The 16,461-nt window shown below is 37.3% G+C and overlaps 4 protein-coding genes across 6 annotated transcripts; 1 reads left to right on the top strand and 3 right to left on the bottom strand.

Annotated features, from left to right (window-relative positions):
- The first annotated feature begins 997 nt into the window (after positions 1-997).
- Positions 998-2,246, top strand: LOC111493184 (probable WRKY transcription factor 69). Its single transcript, XM_023142829.1, has 3 exons — positions 998-1,298; positions 1,428-1,580; positions 1,665-2,246. Exons 1-3 carry the CDS (start codon positions 1,000-1,002, stop codon positions 2,101-2,103), a joined length of 891 nt encoding a protein of 296 aa, XP_022998597.1. The 5' UTR covers positions 998-999; the 3' UTR covers positions 2,104-2,246.
- Positions 2,247-4,511: 2,265 nt separating this feature from the next.
- Positions 4,512-8,478, bottom strand: LOC111492965 (ATP-dependent Clp protease proteolytic subunit 5, chloroplastic). The gene is made up of 9 exons (XM_023142514.1): positions 8,184-8,478; positions 7,647-7,766; positions 7,404-7,518; positions 7,206-7,298; positions 7,052-7,097; positions 6,880-6,952; positions 5,672-5,706; positions 5,473-5,561; positions 4,512-5,105 (listed from the first exon to the last, which is right to left on the bottom strand). Exons 1-9 carry the CDS (start codon positions 8,309-8,311, stop codon positions 4,884-4,886), a joined length of 921 nt encoding a protein of 306 aa, XP_022998282.1. The 5' UTR covers positions 8,312-8,478; the 3' UTR covers positions 4,512-4,883.
- Positions 8,479-9,500: 1,022 nt separating this feature from the next.
- On the bottom strand, positions 9,501-10,484 carry LOC111493211 (pectinesterase inhibitor 10). The gene has a single exon (XM_023142858.1). The coding sequence runs from the start codon at positions 10,482-10,484 to the stop codon at positions 9,501-9,503; it is 984 nt and encodes a 327-aa protein (XP_022998626.1).
- Positions 10,485-11,294: 810 nt separating this feature from the next.
- On the bottom strand, positions 11,295-16,411 carry LOC111493045 (proline-rich receptor-like protein kinase PERK3). 3 transcript variants are annotated; one of them, XM_023142633.1, is made up of 8 exons: positions 15,978-16,411; positions 14,646-15,056; positions 14,103-14,480; positions 13,570-13,782; positions 12,763-13,134; positions 12,392-12,626; positions 12,162-12,309; positions 11,295-12,006 (listed from the first exon to the last, which is right to left on the bottom strand). In XM_023142633.1, the coding sequence occupies exons 1-8, from the start codon at positions 16,006-16,008 to the stop codon at positions 11,629-11,631; spliced, it is 2,166 nt and encodes a 721-aa protein (XP_022998401.1). In that variant the 5' UTR covers positions 16,009-16,411; the 3' UTR covers positions 11,295-11,628. The 3 variants fall into 3 exon arrangements, with proteins under 3 accessions (XP_022998401.1, XP_022998399.1, XP_022998400.1); XM_023142631.1 differs by having other exon boundaries at positions 12,392-12,635; positions 15,978-16,408; XM_023142632.1 differs by having other exon boundaries at positions 12,392-12,635; positions 14,103-14,477; positions 15,978-16,406.
- Between the last annotated feature and the right edge of the window lie 50 nt (positions 16,412-16,461).

Here is a 16,461-nt window from a genome sequence, read left to right as displayed (position 1 = left end):
TTGCATAGGGCTCCCACATGTTGTGTGGAGAGGATATAAAGGAGATTCAATAAATTCCTTAAAAGTTCCATTAACTTGTTGGTGGGTATGGCATTATGAATGTGAATTAGTGCTTTTTTTTCCCTTTTCAAGTTTTTTTTATGCTGTTTCTCTTAAATAAGAAACCACTTAATATTTCTTTTCATAAATGGCTTAGCAAAATAATAATAAATAAATAATACTCTTTAAAATACTTTCAAGTATTTTTACAATTTTTTTTTATGTTAGATTAATAAATGCTTACGTCAATATAGCATCACATCATTCAAATATTTAGAAAAAATAATATTTTAAATTTTAATTTGATGAACAACGCAAATGTAATTTTTAATTTCTAAAGATTAAAGATATTATTAAAAAATTTAAAAGTTCAACAGTATTTTTTTTATCGTTTTTATTATACAAAAATTGATTTTTTTTTTAATTTTTAAAATATTTTTCAACAAAAAAAAAAAAAAATACAAAATTCACTAATATTTTTTAAAAACAAAATACAAAATAACATATTACATTCCAAATTTGCCACCCATAGGATTTATGCGGGCTAAAAAGGAATAGGCCCACAAATGCGCCATGCAGCCAATGGAAAATATAATAGGGCCCACCATCCCTAAATTAGTAACAATAATTGTCATCTTAATCTTAATTTAAATGAGGTTGAGCGGTTACAAATGACATCAAGAGTCAGATAGTATGCCAGAGTGAGGATATTGGCTTCTAGAAGAGATAGATTGTGAGATCCCACGTCAATTGGAGAGGAGAACAAATCATCTCTTACAAAAGTAAGTATGGAAATCTCTCCCTAACATAGACAAAACAATATTTACTAGTGTTGGACTTGAGCTGTTACACAATCACTAACCCATTAAAGATTTCGAACATAATTTAGTTGATTGAGATACCTTTGTATTAATTTAGGGATCTCTTTTTTCCTCGATCGCTAACTCCATTAAATGAGTGATGAGAAACAAAAGATGGCAACTTGGGAGGGTGATTTTGTCATCTACTCTCTTTCTCTCTCCTCATTCACTCTCTCTTCCTCTCTTCTTAACAAATGCTCAACAATCCCACTGTTCTTATTTTCCTGCTTCAAATTCTCAACAACAAGAACAACCAGAACAAGAACAGATAGCCATAGCCATAGCCATAGCCATGGAGCTTTCTTCTGTTCATTCTCGCTCTCTAAAGCCAAACCCAGATGATGACAATGATACCAATCTTTCAACCCAGCTCATACCAGAAGCAACTTCCAAAAAAAGGTTCGTTTTTTCCTCTTTTTTCCAACTTTTCAAGGCAAAAAAATCCAAACCCATTTGAAAAAATTTGTTCTTTTTGGTCCTTTCAATCCATTTTCTTCCAAAAACAAAACCCTTTTCATGTTTTTGCAGAAAGGTCCTGCAAAAAACTGTGGTTACTGTAAAGATTGGGTCTAAAAAAGCTGCAATAGGGGTAGGGAAGATGAAGAATGAAGGCCCTCCTCCTGATTTTTGGTCTTGGAGAAAATATGGTCAAAAACCCATCAAGGGATCTCCATATCCAAGGTTTAATTTTCTAAAAACTCCTTCAAAAACATGTTTTTTGCTCTGTTGGTCCTTTGTTTATCTCTGTTTTGGTGGTGTTTTTAGGGGTTATTACAGATGTAGCACAACAAAGGGCTGTTCTGCAAAAAAACAAGTTGAGAGATGCAAAACAGATGGTTCAATGTTCATTATAACATACACTTCAACCCATAACCATCCAGGTCCCAACATCTCTACCCTTAATTTGGATCAAACTCAAGAACAGATTCAACCACAGCCGTTGGATCAAGGTCAAAATCAGGATGTTCATCCAATTCAAGGGCTAGAAAAGCAAGATCAAGATCAAAGTGAAGAAGAAGAAGAAGAAGAAGAATTAAGTATGGAAGAGGAAGAAGAAGAAGAAGAAGAAGAGGAAAAGGCAAACAAGACAGAAGCGGAAAATCATGATCATTTCTTTGATGAACTTGAAGAATTGCCATCTCCTCAACCTTTCTCAAGCTATTTTTTTGATGAAATTAGGCTAATTTCTGCTGCCCCTTCTTGATTTTTGTTTATGTTGTTCTAAGTTCAAAAGGTTTAGAGGGCTAAATCTGAGTTGAAGGGTTCAAATTTCCGGTCGTGTTGTACTCGATATGTGAATATGAAATCCTAAACCAGTTTCTATTCTCGATTATCTTTATTTGGTAATGGTTGAGTAACGTCTTTTCATACACGGGTTAGTTGACGAGCGATAATGCTATGTTTGGTTAACGAGTAAAAAAGAAAACTTTATGTGGTTTATATAACTTTTTGTTAGTATATCCTAGAATATCCAAGTTTAGGTTACATATATCTCAACCAATCTTACGAGATAGCTTGATGTTGTAACATTTGGTTTTCTCTATAATAGATATCGGTTGGGGAAGATAACGAAACATTCTTTATAAGAGTGTGGAAATCTCTCACTAACATATGCGTTTTCAGACACCTTGAGAGGAAGCCCGAAAGGGGAAGCCCAAAAAGGACAATATATGTTAGCGATGGCCTTGGACGGCTATAAAATGGTATTAGAGATGAGCTCTGAAAGGGGGTGGACACGAGGCGGTGTGTCAGCAAGGACGCTGGGTTCCAGAGGGTGGAGGGTGGATTGTGAGATCCTACATCGGTTGAGGAGTAGAACGAAACATTTTTTATAATGGTGTGGAAATCTCTCATTGAGTGAAAGTCTAAGAAGAAAAGTCCAAATAGGACAATATCTCCTACGAGTAGTGGGCTTGGGCTCTTGACAGTGCTATTTGAACTGATTCTAAAGTTTACCTTCAAGCTAACCTCTGACGGTAGTTCACGGTATTAGAAACCGCACAAATCTAGAATAGACAATTCTCAATAACTCAAGCACAAACTTGACGACCTAGTGAGCGGGACGACATCTAAAAATATCTCTAGAGGATAACGTACGTAGAGAGAGATAGAGAGAAGGGTTAATTGTTTACAGGTAGGACAGGTATCTGGAGACAAAAAAAAAGTGGGAGGAGATCCAAAGGATTAAATAGGAAGGATAGAGAAGGCATTTTTGTTTTCGGGTAGTTGCGAGAGGGAGACCTCATTTACTCTTGGGTAGTCTTTAAACTTTCAAATGTTAGTATTAGTGTTTTAACTTTCTAAGTCTGATTTTCTTTTGATCCATAAATTTTTATAATATTTGTTGTAAACTCGAAACTATTTAAAATAATCATTTTATCTTCGATATGTTACTTTTTTTCACTTTAAATCTACTCTTACTACTCTTACTCTGTTAAAACTCAAATTTATATTAAAGAAAAAAAATTAAAATGACTAAAATAAACATTTTTAAAGTCATACTAAATAAAATAAATATAAATTAGATCCAATCTTTTTATTATAAGGTTTATTGTCGGTACAAAATGTTAAATTTATTGATAAGATAATGATGTAAAAACATATTTTATTAGTTAGGTTGAAGTAAGTTTACGTTGTATTTACTATATCACGTATTGTGTAATAACATATATGATTAGAAATGACGGATACAAACAAATAGATCTATTAGAAATATTGTTATACTCACGATTAATGTAATAATTTTTAATGTACACATCGTTTGATTTTAAAAAATTGACAATAACGATTTTATAAGATTTAAAACGATATAATATTAAGGATAAGTTATAAAATGAATAAAATTTCAAGAAAATTAGTTGAATAATAATTTCCGGATATATATATATATATATATTTTTTTTTTGATATTTAGTTATATAATAAAAAAATTTGTATAAACGCATTTAATTATTCAAAATTAATTTTTTGAAATGAAAAATTAAAAAATGATTAAAAACATATTTTCTTCGTGCCTTCAAAGACATCTCCAAAATATTTTTTCACATGGGCAATTCTAACACCACTTCTACACTACTCCCGAGCAATAGTTTTGAGGTAAAATATAACAGTCCAAGCCCATCACAAGAAGATATTGTCTTTTTTGGACATATAGCAAGTTTGTTGAGATTTTACACCCTTAATGTTTCATTCCAGTGAGATCTCACATAAAAGTACTTTTAAGTGAAACAAAATCTCTTATAAAAAATGCTTCGTTCCAATTGTGAGATCTCACATAAAAGTACTTTTAAGTGAAACAAAATCTCTTAAAACACATTCTCGATCATTTTACTTATAGAGAAAGCAAATGATCGATACAGTTAGCTCAATCTTTCACTTCAAACATACTAAAAGAAGACGTTTTCTCGATTTTTTATGAAAACATAATGAGAAGAAAGATGGAAAGGGGAAAACATCATCAATAATGACCAATAATTCTAGTTCAGCCCCAAGTTTCTCAAGAAACACATCCATAATGCAACAACTCCATTGAAAAAAAGAGCACTAAAATATCAGAAACAGCCAATTTCACAGGTAATAAAAACCCTCCCCGCAACGCATACGGAAAGCTACTGAATGCATTAGAAATTCTCATTGAAACCTAACGCATATTAATCCATAATCAAGATAGTGACTTCATAATAATGCTGTCTTTTATAGGGTCGGCGGCATCTTTTCCAACACCCAACCAGACATTGCCAAGTGTCAGGCCAACATTATCCTTGTCATCCCAACCAACCAAAAACTTGAGGGGCATTTGAATAAAATATCTTGGTGGTGTAAGGAAACTAACAGGAATTCAATGGACATTTAAAGATTTCTAAGATGTAAGCATGGAAGCCATGTTGTTATAATGGTCAAAATCTGCAAACACTAAGATGGTTTTTGCATTTAAATCTACAAGAAGAAGAATATCTAACCGGTTGCTACACAGCAGGATGAAATTTACGCATCCGGCTTGTTTTCGGTGGAAGCTGCGGCTGCTAAAGGTTGGAAAGCTTTGAGAGGATTCATGATGACTCCATCTATGAGTCCATACTCTTCGGCTTCTTTGGCGCTCATGAAGAAATCGCGATCAGTGTCTTCATTAATCTTCTCGAGACTTTGACCGGTGTGGTAGGAAAGATACCCGTTAAGATTAGCTTTATGATACAACATTTCATTTGCCTGCCAAGCAAGTTGCAGTTTAGGGGCTTTGTTGAAAATGTCTAAAATTAACATGGATGAAATCAGAGAATCAATAATCTACTAATCTAAGGTAATAGTACATTCCTGCTAAAAACAATCTAAATTCTCCTACCAAAAACTTGTTCAAGGTGGACATGAAAATTTTCATTTTCTTAATGTTCTTGAAGACTTGTGGAATGATAGCTTACTAAACAAAAACAAATTAGCTCCAAACTCATCCTCAAAGCTTATATATGAAGTACCTTGACAATATAATGCAACCAAAGGAAGTATTAGAAGTATCATAAAACAAATGTAGAATTTTATCAATGCTTTATTGATCATCCATGAGGATGTAAAAGTATACCTGAATATCAATGTCAGTCTGTCCACCCTGAGCACCACCAAGAGGCTGATGGATCATTATCCTTGAATTTGGTAAGCTGTATCTTTTTCCTTCACAAATAAAGGAGAAACAAGATGCATACTTAATACACAGAAATATGTCATTAAAAAAGAACTACAAAAATAAAATTCCAAAATTTGATGACACTAAAAACTTGTACCTTTAGTTCCAGCACTAAGCAGGAAAGCTCCCATACTGTCAATTATTACAACAAACGGAAAACCAGATATAAGAACAAACATATTACTTCAGAAAAATGAAGGTGAGGTTACAGATAATAGTTTTATGGTGGGAAAACTTCTCCTTATCACTCATTTCGAGAAGGAGAATGAAACATTTTTTTTTTATAAGGGTGTGAAAACCTCTTCCTAGCAACGCGTTCTAAAAACCTTGAGGGGAAGCCCGAAAGGGAAAGCCCAAAGAGGACAATATGTGTTAGCAGTGGGCTTAGACGGTTACAAATGGTATCAGAGTCAAACACCGGGTGATGTGCCAACGAGGAGGTTGAGCCCCAAAGGGGGGTGGACACGAGGCAGCGTGCCAGCAAGGACGCTGGGCCTCGAAGAGGGGTGGATTCGGGGGTCCCACATCGATTGGAGAAGGGAACGAGTGCTAGCGAGGAAGCTGGGCCCTGAAGAGGGGTGGATTGTGAGATTCCACAATGGTTGGAGAGGAGATCCAAACATTCTTTATAAGGGTGTGGAGACCTTTCTCTAGCAGAAACGTTTTAAAAACCTTGAAGAGAAGCCCAAAAGGGAAAGCTCAAAGAGGACAATCCATTAGTAGTGGGCTTGGGCTTGGGTTTGGGCTGTTACACACATACTTTCCTCTTTCTATCTTTCCAAAGTTACTGATACGCCGTACAAGAGAAAAATTGAGTTCATGTTACATGCACCAGCGCCTCACTTTGAATCACTGTAAAAATATATTTTTGCAAGTTTAGTCACCAATAAATTAGGGGGGCATGCTTAAACACCAAATTTTGGGCCTAACTACACCACTTGAACCAGCTAATACATTGTTTTCCCCATTTCGACTACAGATGTGTGCAATAGAGATACAAGACAACCAAACTAAAACTGAAACATTTAGACTGGTCTAAGCTTAATCCGCTTTGATTAATCTGGCTTCCTGGAGGTAACATAATATCAAAGGACGTAGCCTTCATAAACGCATCTATATAATGCAAGCCATAAAACTAGTAGAAAAATATGATAATTGGAACCAAGAGGAAGCGATCTGATACTATTTTAGCTTAGATAATAATTCTTCCCAACACAATTCAGCAATGCCACAATAAATTGCAAATAACACTTGGGGAAATAAAAGGAAAAAAGCAAAGTACGGATGCTCCAATTAATCTTGTACCTTGCGGCTAGTCCTACGCAGACAGTAGAGACATCTGGTCGAATATGCCTCATAGTGTCAAAAATGGCCATACCTGCACAGATCCAAGTGAATCCGTCGTTAAAAGATAACACTAATCCGAATCTCCAATGAACAAATGATTGGTGAAATAGTTTTCTGATTCCAATATTACCAGCTGTAACAGATCCACCAGGGGAATTTACATACAAAATGATATCCTGTTAAGCATACCAAAAATATCTAGTTAATTGATTAGTTATGCAGAAACGATAACGAACTATATATGAGATCCTTCCATAAAATGAATTGAGAACCAAAAAAGGAACCTTATTGGGATCAACAGCATCAAGGTATAGAAGTTGAGCAACAATGATATTAGCCATATCATCATCAACTGCACCACCACAACGAACAATTCTCTAGTCCAAAAGCAAATTAAATTATCAAAAGATAGTGATAACAACCTACACGCACTACACCAAACCTGGGCCGAGGAAATAAATATCGTAGAACTACACCCTTACATGTTGAAATAGCTGGCTGATAACACTTTGGAAGCGCTCCTGCACCATTGGAGGAGGACCTTGCCCTTGTGCGTACGTTGGAAAGTATGGTGAAGATGGAATTTGCACATCATCCCTATGAATCATACAGAAATATAATTTCACCATGTCTATGCTTAGTATTTCAATAACTGGTAATGATTATAGCCTTCTTTAGCCTCAAAAGAATGAAAGGGGAATTTCCAAGTTCATCAATCTATGCACCTTATAGACCAAAGTCCTTGGCGAGAACTCTTATCCAATGATGAAAACTCGCCTGAGTAGATGGCTTTGACAGGAGAATTCTTGAGGTTTCTTCCACCTCCAACCAATTTTCCTAGTTTCCTGCAAATAGGACATTACCCGTTGCTGCTACAATTAAAACAATAGAGAAATACGAGAACACAACTTCTGCAGCAGAAAAGAAAAAAAATACAAAACAGAGGGGTTTGAATTAAAGTTTATTCCCAGAAGAGTAGAACGGTAACAAAATTGAGGTTAAAAATAGAAAATAAACCGGAATTTCCCAATCTTATCATGCATCCAAAAGCGTGCCATTGGTACCAGTAATCTGCAAATACCCGAAGTCCAATTGGACGTCGAAACCCTTCCATTTTCGAACTTAAAACTAAATAATGCACCAATTCAAACAATCCATCATCGTCTCACTAACACGATTCAAAGACGCTAACACATTCAAACACCAAATTAAACTAAAATTGAATCGAAACACAAAAAACGAAGACAACCAAAAATAGGTACCTCGAATGGAAATTCTCCAACGGAAGAAAGAGCTTCTGAGAGTCGGAAGAAGAGCTCGAATTTGGAACAGAAACGAGGGAGTTTAATCTGAAAGACGAGGCAGATGTGTAGGTGAAAGTATGGGCCATTTTTGCAGCTGAAGGTTTGGGAAAAACTGGACAGAAAGCAATAGGGTGAAGAAGAACCTGCCGAGAATTCGGAGCAAAGTCCGAGAGGCCTTATCCGAGGGAAGAAGCGAACGACGGCGAAGATAGAGATGAAGAAGAAGATGGGTCGAACAAGTAATTTGATGGCAGTGAGCTCTGTTAATATCTCCATCAGAGGCTTCGAGCCCCTTCGCTTTCACACTCACCGAGCCCGACAAGTCAGTCATGGGCCGAGATCCGTTTGGTGTTGGGTTTGGATCGTATGCGTCAGGCTTACGTTTGGCCCAATTGGCCCAATAACACTTTTACAAAGGAGAATAATTACATTAGATCGAACCATAGACTAAACTAACTCTACAACCATATGCGTTTTGCCCGATCATAACTCACATCGTTCCAATAATTCGACTCAGACCCGATCATAACTCACATCGTTCCAATAATTTGACTCAGACCAAGGAGTCTAACATGTGTGCGAGTTAATGAGCGAGTGAGTCTAACATGTGTGCGAGTTAATGAGCGAGTGAGTCTAACATGTGTGCGAGTCAATGAGCGAGTGAGTCTAACATGTGTGCGAGTCAATGAGCGAGTGAGTCTAACATGTGTGCGAGTTAATGAGCGAGTAGACACATTTTTTAAGAAATAGTGAATTGAGTTAATGAGCGTGAATTATATTCATTTAACAGTGAAATAAATTAATTGTCATTAATTTTTTAAAAAATTTGTATTAAAGTAGAAATTATGTAGATGAAAACTATAATATTTTAAAATTTAAGGATGAAATTGAAATTATAAAAAATAATATTTTGACTAAAAAAATGTATACTAAAAAACAGGAGGAGTTTTTTTTTCTTTATTTGTTTCCGTATAAAAACCAATAAAATATCCCAATATGAATTTGAGAATTCAAAACTTCAGAAAAGAAAAATGATGAAAATAGGTAAATACTATGAACATATAATATTTTGCCATTGCCAATTGAGTCCGTTCAGAAAAGTTCTTCCATCCATTCATTACAACAAGAAGATTCGCAGAATCAATTCATCAGGGAATGCACAGAGGAGAATATGATGATATCATCATTATGCTTGATCGATCTTCTCCAAATGAGCACGTCCGAGTTGAAGAAGAATCAGAAGAAGAACAAGATGAACAACAAGTCTGTCTTCGCTCACAGAAGCAATTTCGAAATCGCCAAGCAGTTACTGGCGTATTTACTCATCTTCGAGCTAAGATTGTCCAATGGCGAATCCACTCCCATCTCTATAAAAGTATCATCGCAAGTCGTCAGATCAGACATTACGGCGGCGAGGACGCTCTCCATTGTACCAGTATCTTTAGTGTCGATTGATTCCAATCCAGATTGTAGGTCAAAAATTGCCATATCGAATGTCTCCAAGCAAGTATCGTAGCACGCGATTTCGACTTTCGATGCACTTTTACGGAGTAACTTCAATTTTGTTACTGCTTTCCTCACCTCTTTAATCGATTCCTCAATTTCCGTTTTCAGTGCAGAGGTAGGATTCACCTCTGATTCATCTATGTGAGATGAAATCGATTTTGTACACAACTGTGGATCGCTCGTTACATCGCAGATCTCTTCGAGATCGGTTGGGACGGTCGAATCGGAGGAGGAGGACGCCGAAGTCGGTGGTGTTGATGATGGAGATTGAGGCGACGATGCTTCCGATGCTTCCGATGCTTCCGATTTTTCCGATGAAGAATATGAATCGAAAGGGAATTCCATGTCGGAGGGAGACAACGCATCGGAGTCCGATTCTTGAGAATTTAGTGCCGAGTCTTCGGAGTCGGTTGGCGACTGAGCCGGTGGTGATGGCGATATTGATATCGATGGTTGTGGTGATGAAGATTGAGACGGCGATGCTTGCGGTGCAACAAATGAATCAACGAGGGAACCAAACGGAGCGGAGTTGCGAGGGACGCAAACGGTATTGGCAGGGAAAAAAAGAGAGGAGAGGGCGAGGAGGAGGAAGACATTGAGGCCATTGATGAGCTCCATCTTTTGTTCTTGTTGTTCTCTTCCTCCGGAGAACAAGAAGATAATAACAGGGTGAAAGGGAAGGGAAATGGATGGAGTGTTGTTGAAGGTAATTGATGGAGGAGGAGGGGCTTTAAAGAAGGCATCAACCGCCATTGGAGCTCAATCCAGCAATTGCCTGAAATAGGTAAAGCTTTCTTCTGGTTTCAAATTTCTGATCGCCTTTCCACCATAATTTCTCCTTCATCTTCGTTCGATAACTGTTTATAACATGAACATCCAAATATAGAATTTTGTACTTTTCTTTGTCTATTTCTAACATGAACAAAAAGAACAACACCTCATTTTTGGTGACCTTAAAAGACTAATTACACGATCACTTATTATGATAGCCTACTTGTAGTCATTTTGGTGGCTAATTACACGATCCCTTAACGTATGATTATCATAATGTCATCTACAATTACTTATGTTTTAAGGTATGATTATCATAATGTCATCTACAATTACTTATGTTTGTGTTTGTGGCATTACTTTTGGTGTCCCCGGTGACTAATTACATGATGATTTGGTGTATAATGTCACAGCTGATAACCAACTTCTAGTCATGTCAATGGCAAATTACAAGACTACTTAGCATATAATGATCACAATGTCATATCCCGAGTGTATATTGAATAATAAATCACAATCCAAGCTCCACTTACAACAAATCCAAATGTCTATCTACCTCGATTGACACTAATTTATAATCATAACAGGATTTTTTCCTCCAAATTATTCATAATCTATAGACCTGACATTTAAAAGTTTAAAGATCGGCAAAACAAAACTTAGATTTTTCTCCAAACATAGCCTAATAAAAATATTTCAACCCTATGCTCGAGTTGGTTGGTAAAAAAGAAAAAAGAAAAAAGATTAGAAAACATGGTAAATTTAAAGCCTAATAAAAAGAGGGAAGAATCATATGCAAAAATCATTCAATGGCCATTCCCCATCATACAAAGCTAGAAGAACATATATTTACAAAATCTATCATCCACCACATTCAGAATAAACGTCACCTGCCATGAAAAAATTGAAACACAGCAGTTCTCCACTAAAACCTACAAGTTTGAAAGAGATGAACACCCCCTTTTCCACCATTACTAAGTCCCGATCACGCAACCATATGTTCTTAAAACTGATCTACAATCCTCTAAGCTTCACGCTCTCTAATGCCAAACCGAAAAAGGAGGGGAGTGATGGAGTGGGATTCTACCAACTCGTGAGATTCCTAGTTACCTTGCTTTGAAGGCTTTCATCGTCCCTCATGGAGATCTTCGGAGAAAATTGCTGTCCGAGATACATTGTCATTGTCAAAAGCGCTTAAACCAGAATAAGGACCAGAAGAGAACATCGACGAGGATCCATCGGACTCGAATGTTGTGGAGAACTGTTTGACATTGGTTTGGTTGTTGGAGGATGGTACCATGGCGTCTTGGTATTCTGTAGTCCGCTGGACCATTTTAAGAGACTGTACAACTTCGCCCATAGTTGGGCGTTGGCCAGCCTCTGAAGCGACACAGGCTGCAGCAATGGTACACACCCGCACGAAATCTTCCATCGGATACTTTCCTCCAAGTCGTGGATCAGCAAGTTCTTCCAACCGATCCTTATCTCTCAAAATCGGCCTAGCCTGTAAGGAATAAACCCTACTAATCTTAGCTTCAACCAATATACAAATGGTAAATGTATACATTTTGCAAAGATTAAACCAGAAAGACACAGCAGCAAGCACATTTATCAACATCAAATGATGAGAAGAATGGGAATTGCTTCACAAAAACGCACCCATGTGACAAGGTTCTCCTGCCCTGATGTTTGTGACATATCTACAGGTTTTCTTCCGGTGAGCAACTCAAGAAGAACAACTCCATAGCTATAAACATCACTTTTAACGAGTAAATGACCAGTCATTGCATATTCAGGGGCGACATACCTGCAAGAGAACTCCATTCAATGAAGATCCCAAAATTCAATATACAACAACTAACTATTACAGGGCGGGGAATGAGACAAACCCAAATGTACCCATCACACGAGTAGAAAGGTAATTAGCTCTGCCTTCCGGAGCTTGTTTAGCAAGACCAAAGTCAGCAACTTTGGCATGAAAGTTGTTCTCAAGCAGTATATTTGATGCCTTAAAGTCTCTGTGGATAACACACGGTTGTGAGTCTTCATGAAGGTAAGCAAGTCCTCGAGCTGCATCAAGTGCGATCTTCATTCTGGTGTCCCATTCCAAAGGACAATTAACACCTAGAGGCCCTAGCAAAAATATACTTGTCAATACATCATCGTAAAAATCTTTTAAACGCAATTTAAATTTCCATCATTTAAAGGTTCTCCAAATCTCCAAATCATAGTCCGCTTAGTAGAAAGAGAGAATGGATACCATGGAGCCAGGCCTCCAAGCTTCCATTGGGAACAAGTTCATAGCATAGCAGGTTTTGTGAAGAATCACGATTACTGTAGTAGCCAACAAGTTTAACAAGATTTCGGTGATGCAACCGACTAAGCATCTCGACCTCAACCAAAAACTCCTTATCACCTTGTTGCCCTCCACTTGTAAGCCTCTTGATTGCAACAGCTGTGCCGTCACTCAAGACGCCCTTAAAAACCCTGCCAAAACCACCCTCCCCCAATATGCTTTCTGCTTCGAAGTTATTAGTTGCTTCTTTAAGCTCCTCGTAAGTTAGACATCTCATACTTGATGGATGAGGGAAAGATCCTACCCCAGGCACTTTGTCATCAACCCTTGGTTTTTCTGAGATGTGAGAATAATGGATGAAAATACAGTTGCCATAGTAGTAAACAAAGAAATAATGAAAAAAAAATTATGAAAATTGTATAGAAACAATAATATCAACAACTTCCTACTTGCAGTGTGAGTTCAAAACCATGTAATAAATTTTTGAGGATAGTGGAGCAAAAGTCTTAAAAAATGTCAAAACCACAATTTAACTCATTTATGCTCACTTTGTATGACCAGTGCTTCACTTAAACTTAATTTCATCTCTTGATTGGCAATTCCTTTTATCTTATAGCCATAAAATCCAATGGATACTAAGGTTTCGGTATTATGTTCCCTTCTTCATCCCAACAGTAGGTTCAAGGTGGCGATAGCGACGGATACTTTCATAAATTGTGTAAACCAGACACGGACAAACTAAGGATGTAGGCTAAAATTTTATATACGTACCAGCTACTAAAGGAGGTGCTTCAGTCTTCCCACGACGAGATGTGCATAGACAAATTATCAACACAAATAGAATGGCAATGAAAAAAAAGCCAGCACCGATCCCAAGAATAAGGGTCAGATTGGAATGGTGTCCTTTACTAGGAGGACTCAGTGATGTTGAGGCTGGAAAATGATATACAGGAGCTGCTACTGGTGATGCCGAAGCTGTAGGAGCTGTAGATCCAATGAAAATATTGTAACAACACCATAACTTGAAAGCAACCACAATTAACACATCCGCTACAGGCTTAACAGAACAAAACAGCAAAAACATTTATATCCTCAAAAGAAACAGCATTTCCAGCAGTGGGTAACCTAGGTTCCTCAATTATGGAGGAATTACTAATTTATAGTCTTTATTTGCTTCAAATCAAATTCTATACAAGTTGCAAATTACCCAATAAAATGGTCCATAAAACCTAAAGCTGCATAATAATGTAATTTAGAAGTTAGCAGCATCAATCTTAAATTATTGTTTGATATATTGGATGTACCTTGAGAAGGGGGAGGAGGCGTAAACCAGGTGAGATTGAGAAGATTGTAATCACCAACCAGTGTAGGGTCTAGATGAACCTTGTGCATTGTAAGTGAAGAGTTTATCGTCGATGCATCAACCGCAGAAAAGCTGATCCCAGCATGTGGAGTAATGTCCATTGAGATATTTAACCTTGATAAACTAAGTACATAAAAGTTTATCAGCTCAATCTGAGAGACTCGTAAACCTAGTTCGGAAGCTAACTCTTCGAGAAAAAGTTTCCAATTAGGATTCTGTGATACATTCAAGAGGAGGAGATCAATTTTTATGGGATAGACACAGTGGCAGTCATTGCCACTTCCTCGTTTCAGCACCATGTCAGGTTTGCAACAGTCTGTTAGATGATGAATAAAACCAGGAGCAGGCCTCAAATAAGTTTATTTATCAACAAATAAAATTAACCTAAGTAGCTTACTTTTAATTCATAAGCACGCAAGAAAGAGCATACTTCATTAGAAGGGAATGAAAAGAAGGAAGAAAAAGAATTCAGTATACGATTTACCTGCTGCATTAGGAGAAAGTGGTGGCTGAGGTAATCCAAGGGGAATAGCACCAGCACTGGACTGTATGGGAGCAATGTTTTCAAGCCTACCATCAGGAGGAGCCGATCCACTCTTCATCAATGGTTTTGAAAAACTTGAACTTGTGGGTGAGTGACCAGAAGTGATAAGAGGCCCATAGTAAGGAGGAGATGCCGGTGCTAGTCCAGCTGCTGACACAATCTGCGGTGACATATTTTTTCCGCGGTGGTGTTGGTGAGGAGACAATTTGGCAGGAAAAGGCATATCATGGATAGCAGGTGCAACCAAAGGTGCTGCTGATAGATCGGGTACGTAGGCATTGGTGACGGGAATCAGAAACCACAATAAAATGAACTGTTTTGGAAACGAGCAAGCAACCTGTTTCAATATACCTGCATTATAACCTCCAAATCAAGGTTTCGTACACTAAAAATATGTATCGACGTAAACATCTCTAAGTTTCCTTCTATGTAAGATAGCTTAAGGATTCTAAAGGGACTTGGGAAAGTTGTAAAAGAAGGCGAAGCAGCTAATTGGTGATACTAAAATTTTCTTCAATCCCCCAAAGGTATGTTTCAAGGAGTTCACTAATTCATTACCAGTGGAGTACAGTGAAGAAGGAACGAGTCCTGAGTCCCGAGTCCCGCTCTTGATTTGCCTTTGATTACAAAAATTATATAAAAGTTAAAGATTTCAAAATTTCATCTCTAATTTAGCCCCTAAATCATCAACAGATTTTAAAAACATATAATTTTTCCCCCCTCAATGAAAATGTTTACTCCACCCTCAAATTCTAGATATGCATCCTTTTGCCTTAAGTGCTTGTTTTTCGCCACTTGAATAGAACAGAACAAACGATTACAGCAATTCGCCGTCCTCATACCACATTTCCTCACTTGAAAATTACAAAAATGGATTTCCAGAGTTGAAAGCAGCTATCAAATTTAAGTAAAGAAGGTGTCGGCAAGCTTAAAATCACAGCACTAGCTCAAGAAAATGCGAAAGCCAGCCTAATAATCAATCAGGAAGAACAACTCAAATTAAGGTCGCAAGAAAAACCACCAAAACGAGGTAAATAAATTTCACGTCACCAATTTCCAAATTCTCAACTATAGCATTATCTCATCCAAATCCCACTAACGTTTTCTCAAAAGCTAACGAGTCACACAAGATTCAAAACCGCAATCTCATTTCCCCTCTAACAATCTTCAGATTGACAATAAAACATCCCAATAAAAAACCACTCAAAAACCCAACTCAAACACCATCAACTCCATATAGAACAAGCATTGAAAATTCCGAAATGAACATACCCGCAGCAACGGAAGCCGCAGGCACCGACATCGCCGACGAGTCAGATCTGAGATTTGGATCAAAACGCCGAAGAAACCATTACGGAAATGAGCGTAGGCGGCAAGCAATAACAAAGCCGATGCAATAGCGAACTGCAAACCACTCGCTCCAATGAAGAACAATTACCAAAGCGGAGTATTAACATCACCGAGAAGGGAATCGAAACGAAACCCAAAAAGCAAAAGCTATGAATGAATTAAGTAATGAATGAAAGAGTGAAATTGAAAGGACGAAGAGAAAGTTATGGGAAGTTCTTCTTCTTCTTCCTCTTCTTCTTCCCTGACAAAGTGACTGAGACTGAAAGAGTGCAGGGGGAGGTTTTTACTGGATAAATTCCAAGAAATGAGTCAAAGAGATCCTGTAATTCCAACGTGAAAAGACATTTATGACCCTCCTTATATAACAACGAAGGGTCCTAACACTAAAGCTCCTTGCTCTCTCTCT

The sequence above is a fragment of the Cucurbita maxima genome, unplaced genomic scaffold (genome assembly GCF_002738345.1).
Source record: "Cucurbita maxima cultivar Rimu unplaced genomic scaffold, Cmax_1.0 Cma_Scf00018, whole genome shotgun sequence".
NCBI lineage: Eukaryota > Viridiplantae > Streptophyta > Magnoliopsida > Cucurbitales > Cucurbitaceae > Cucurbita > Cucurbita maxima.
This window is presented reverse-complemented; position numbering and strand designations above follow the sequence as displayed.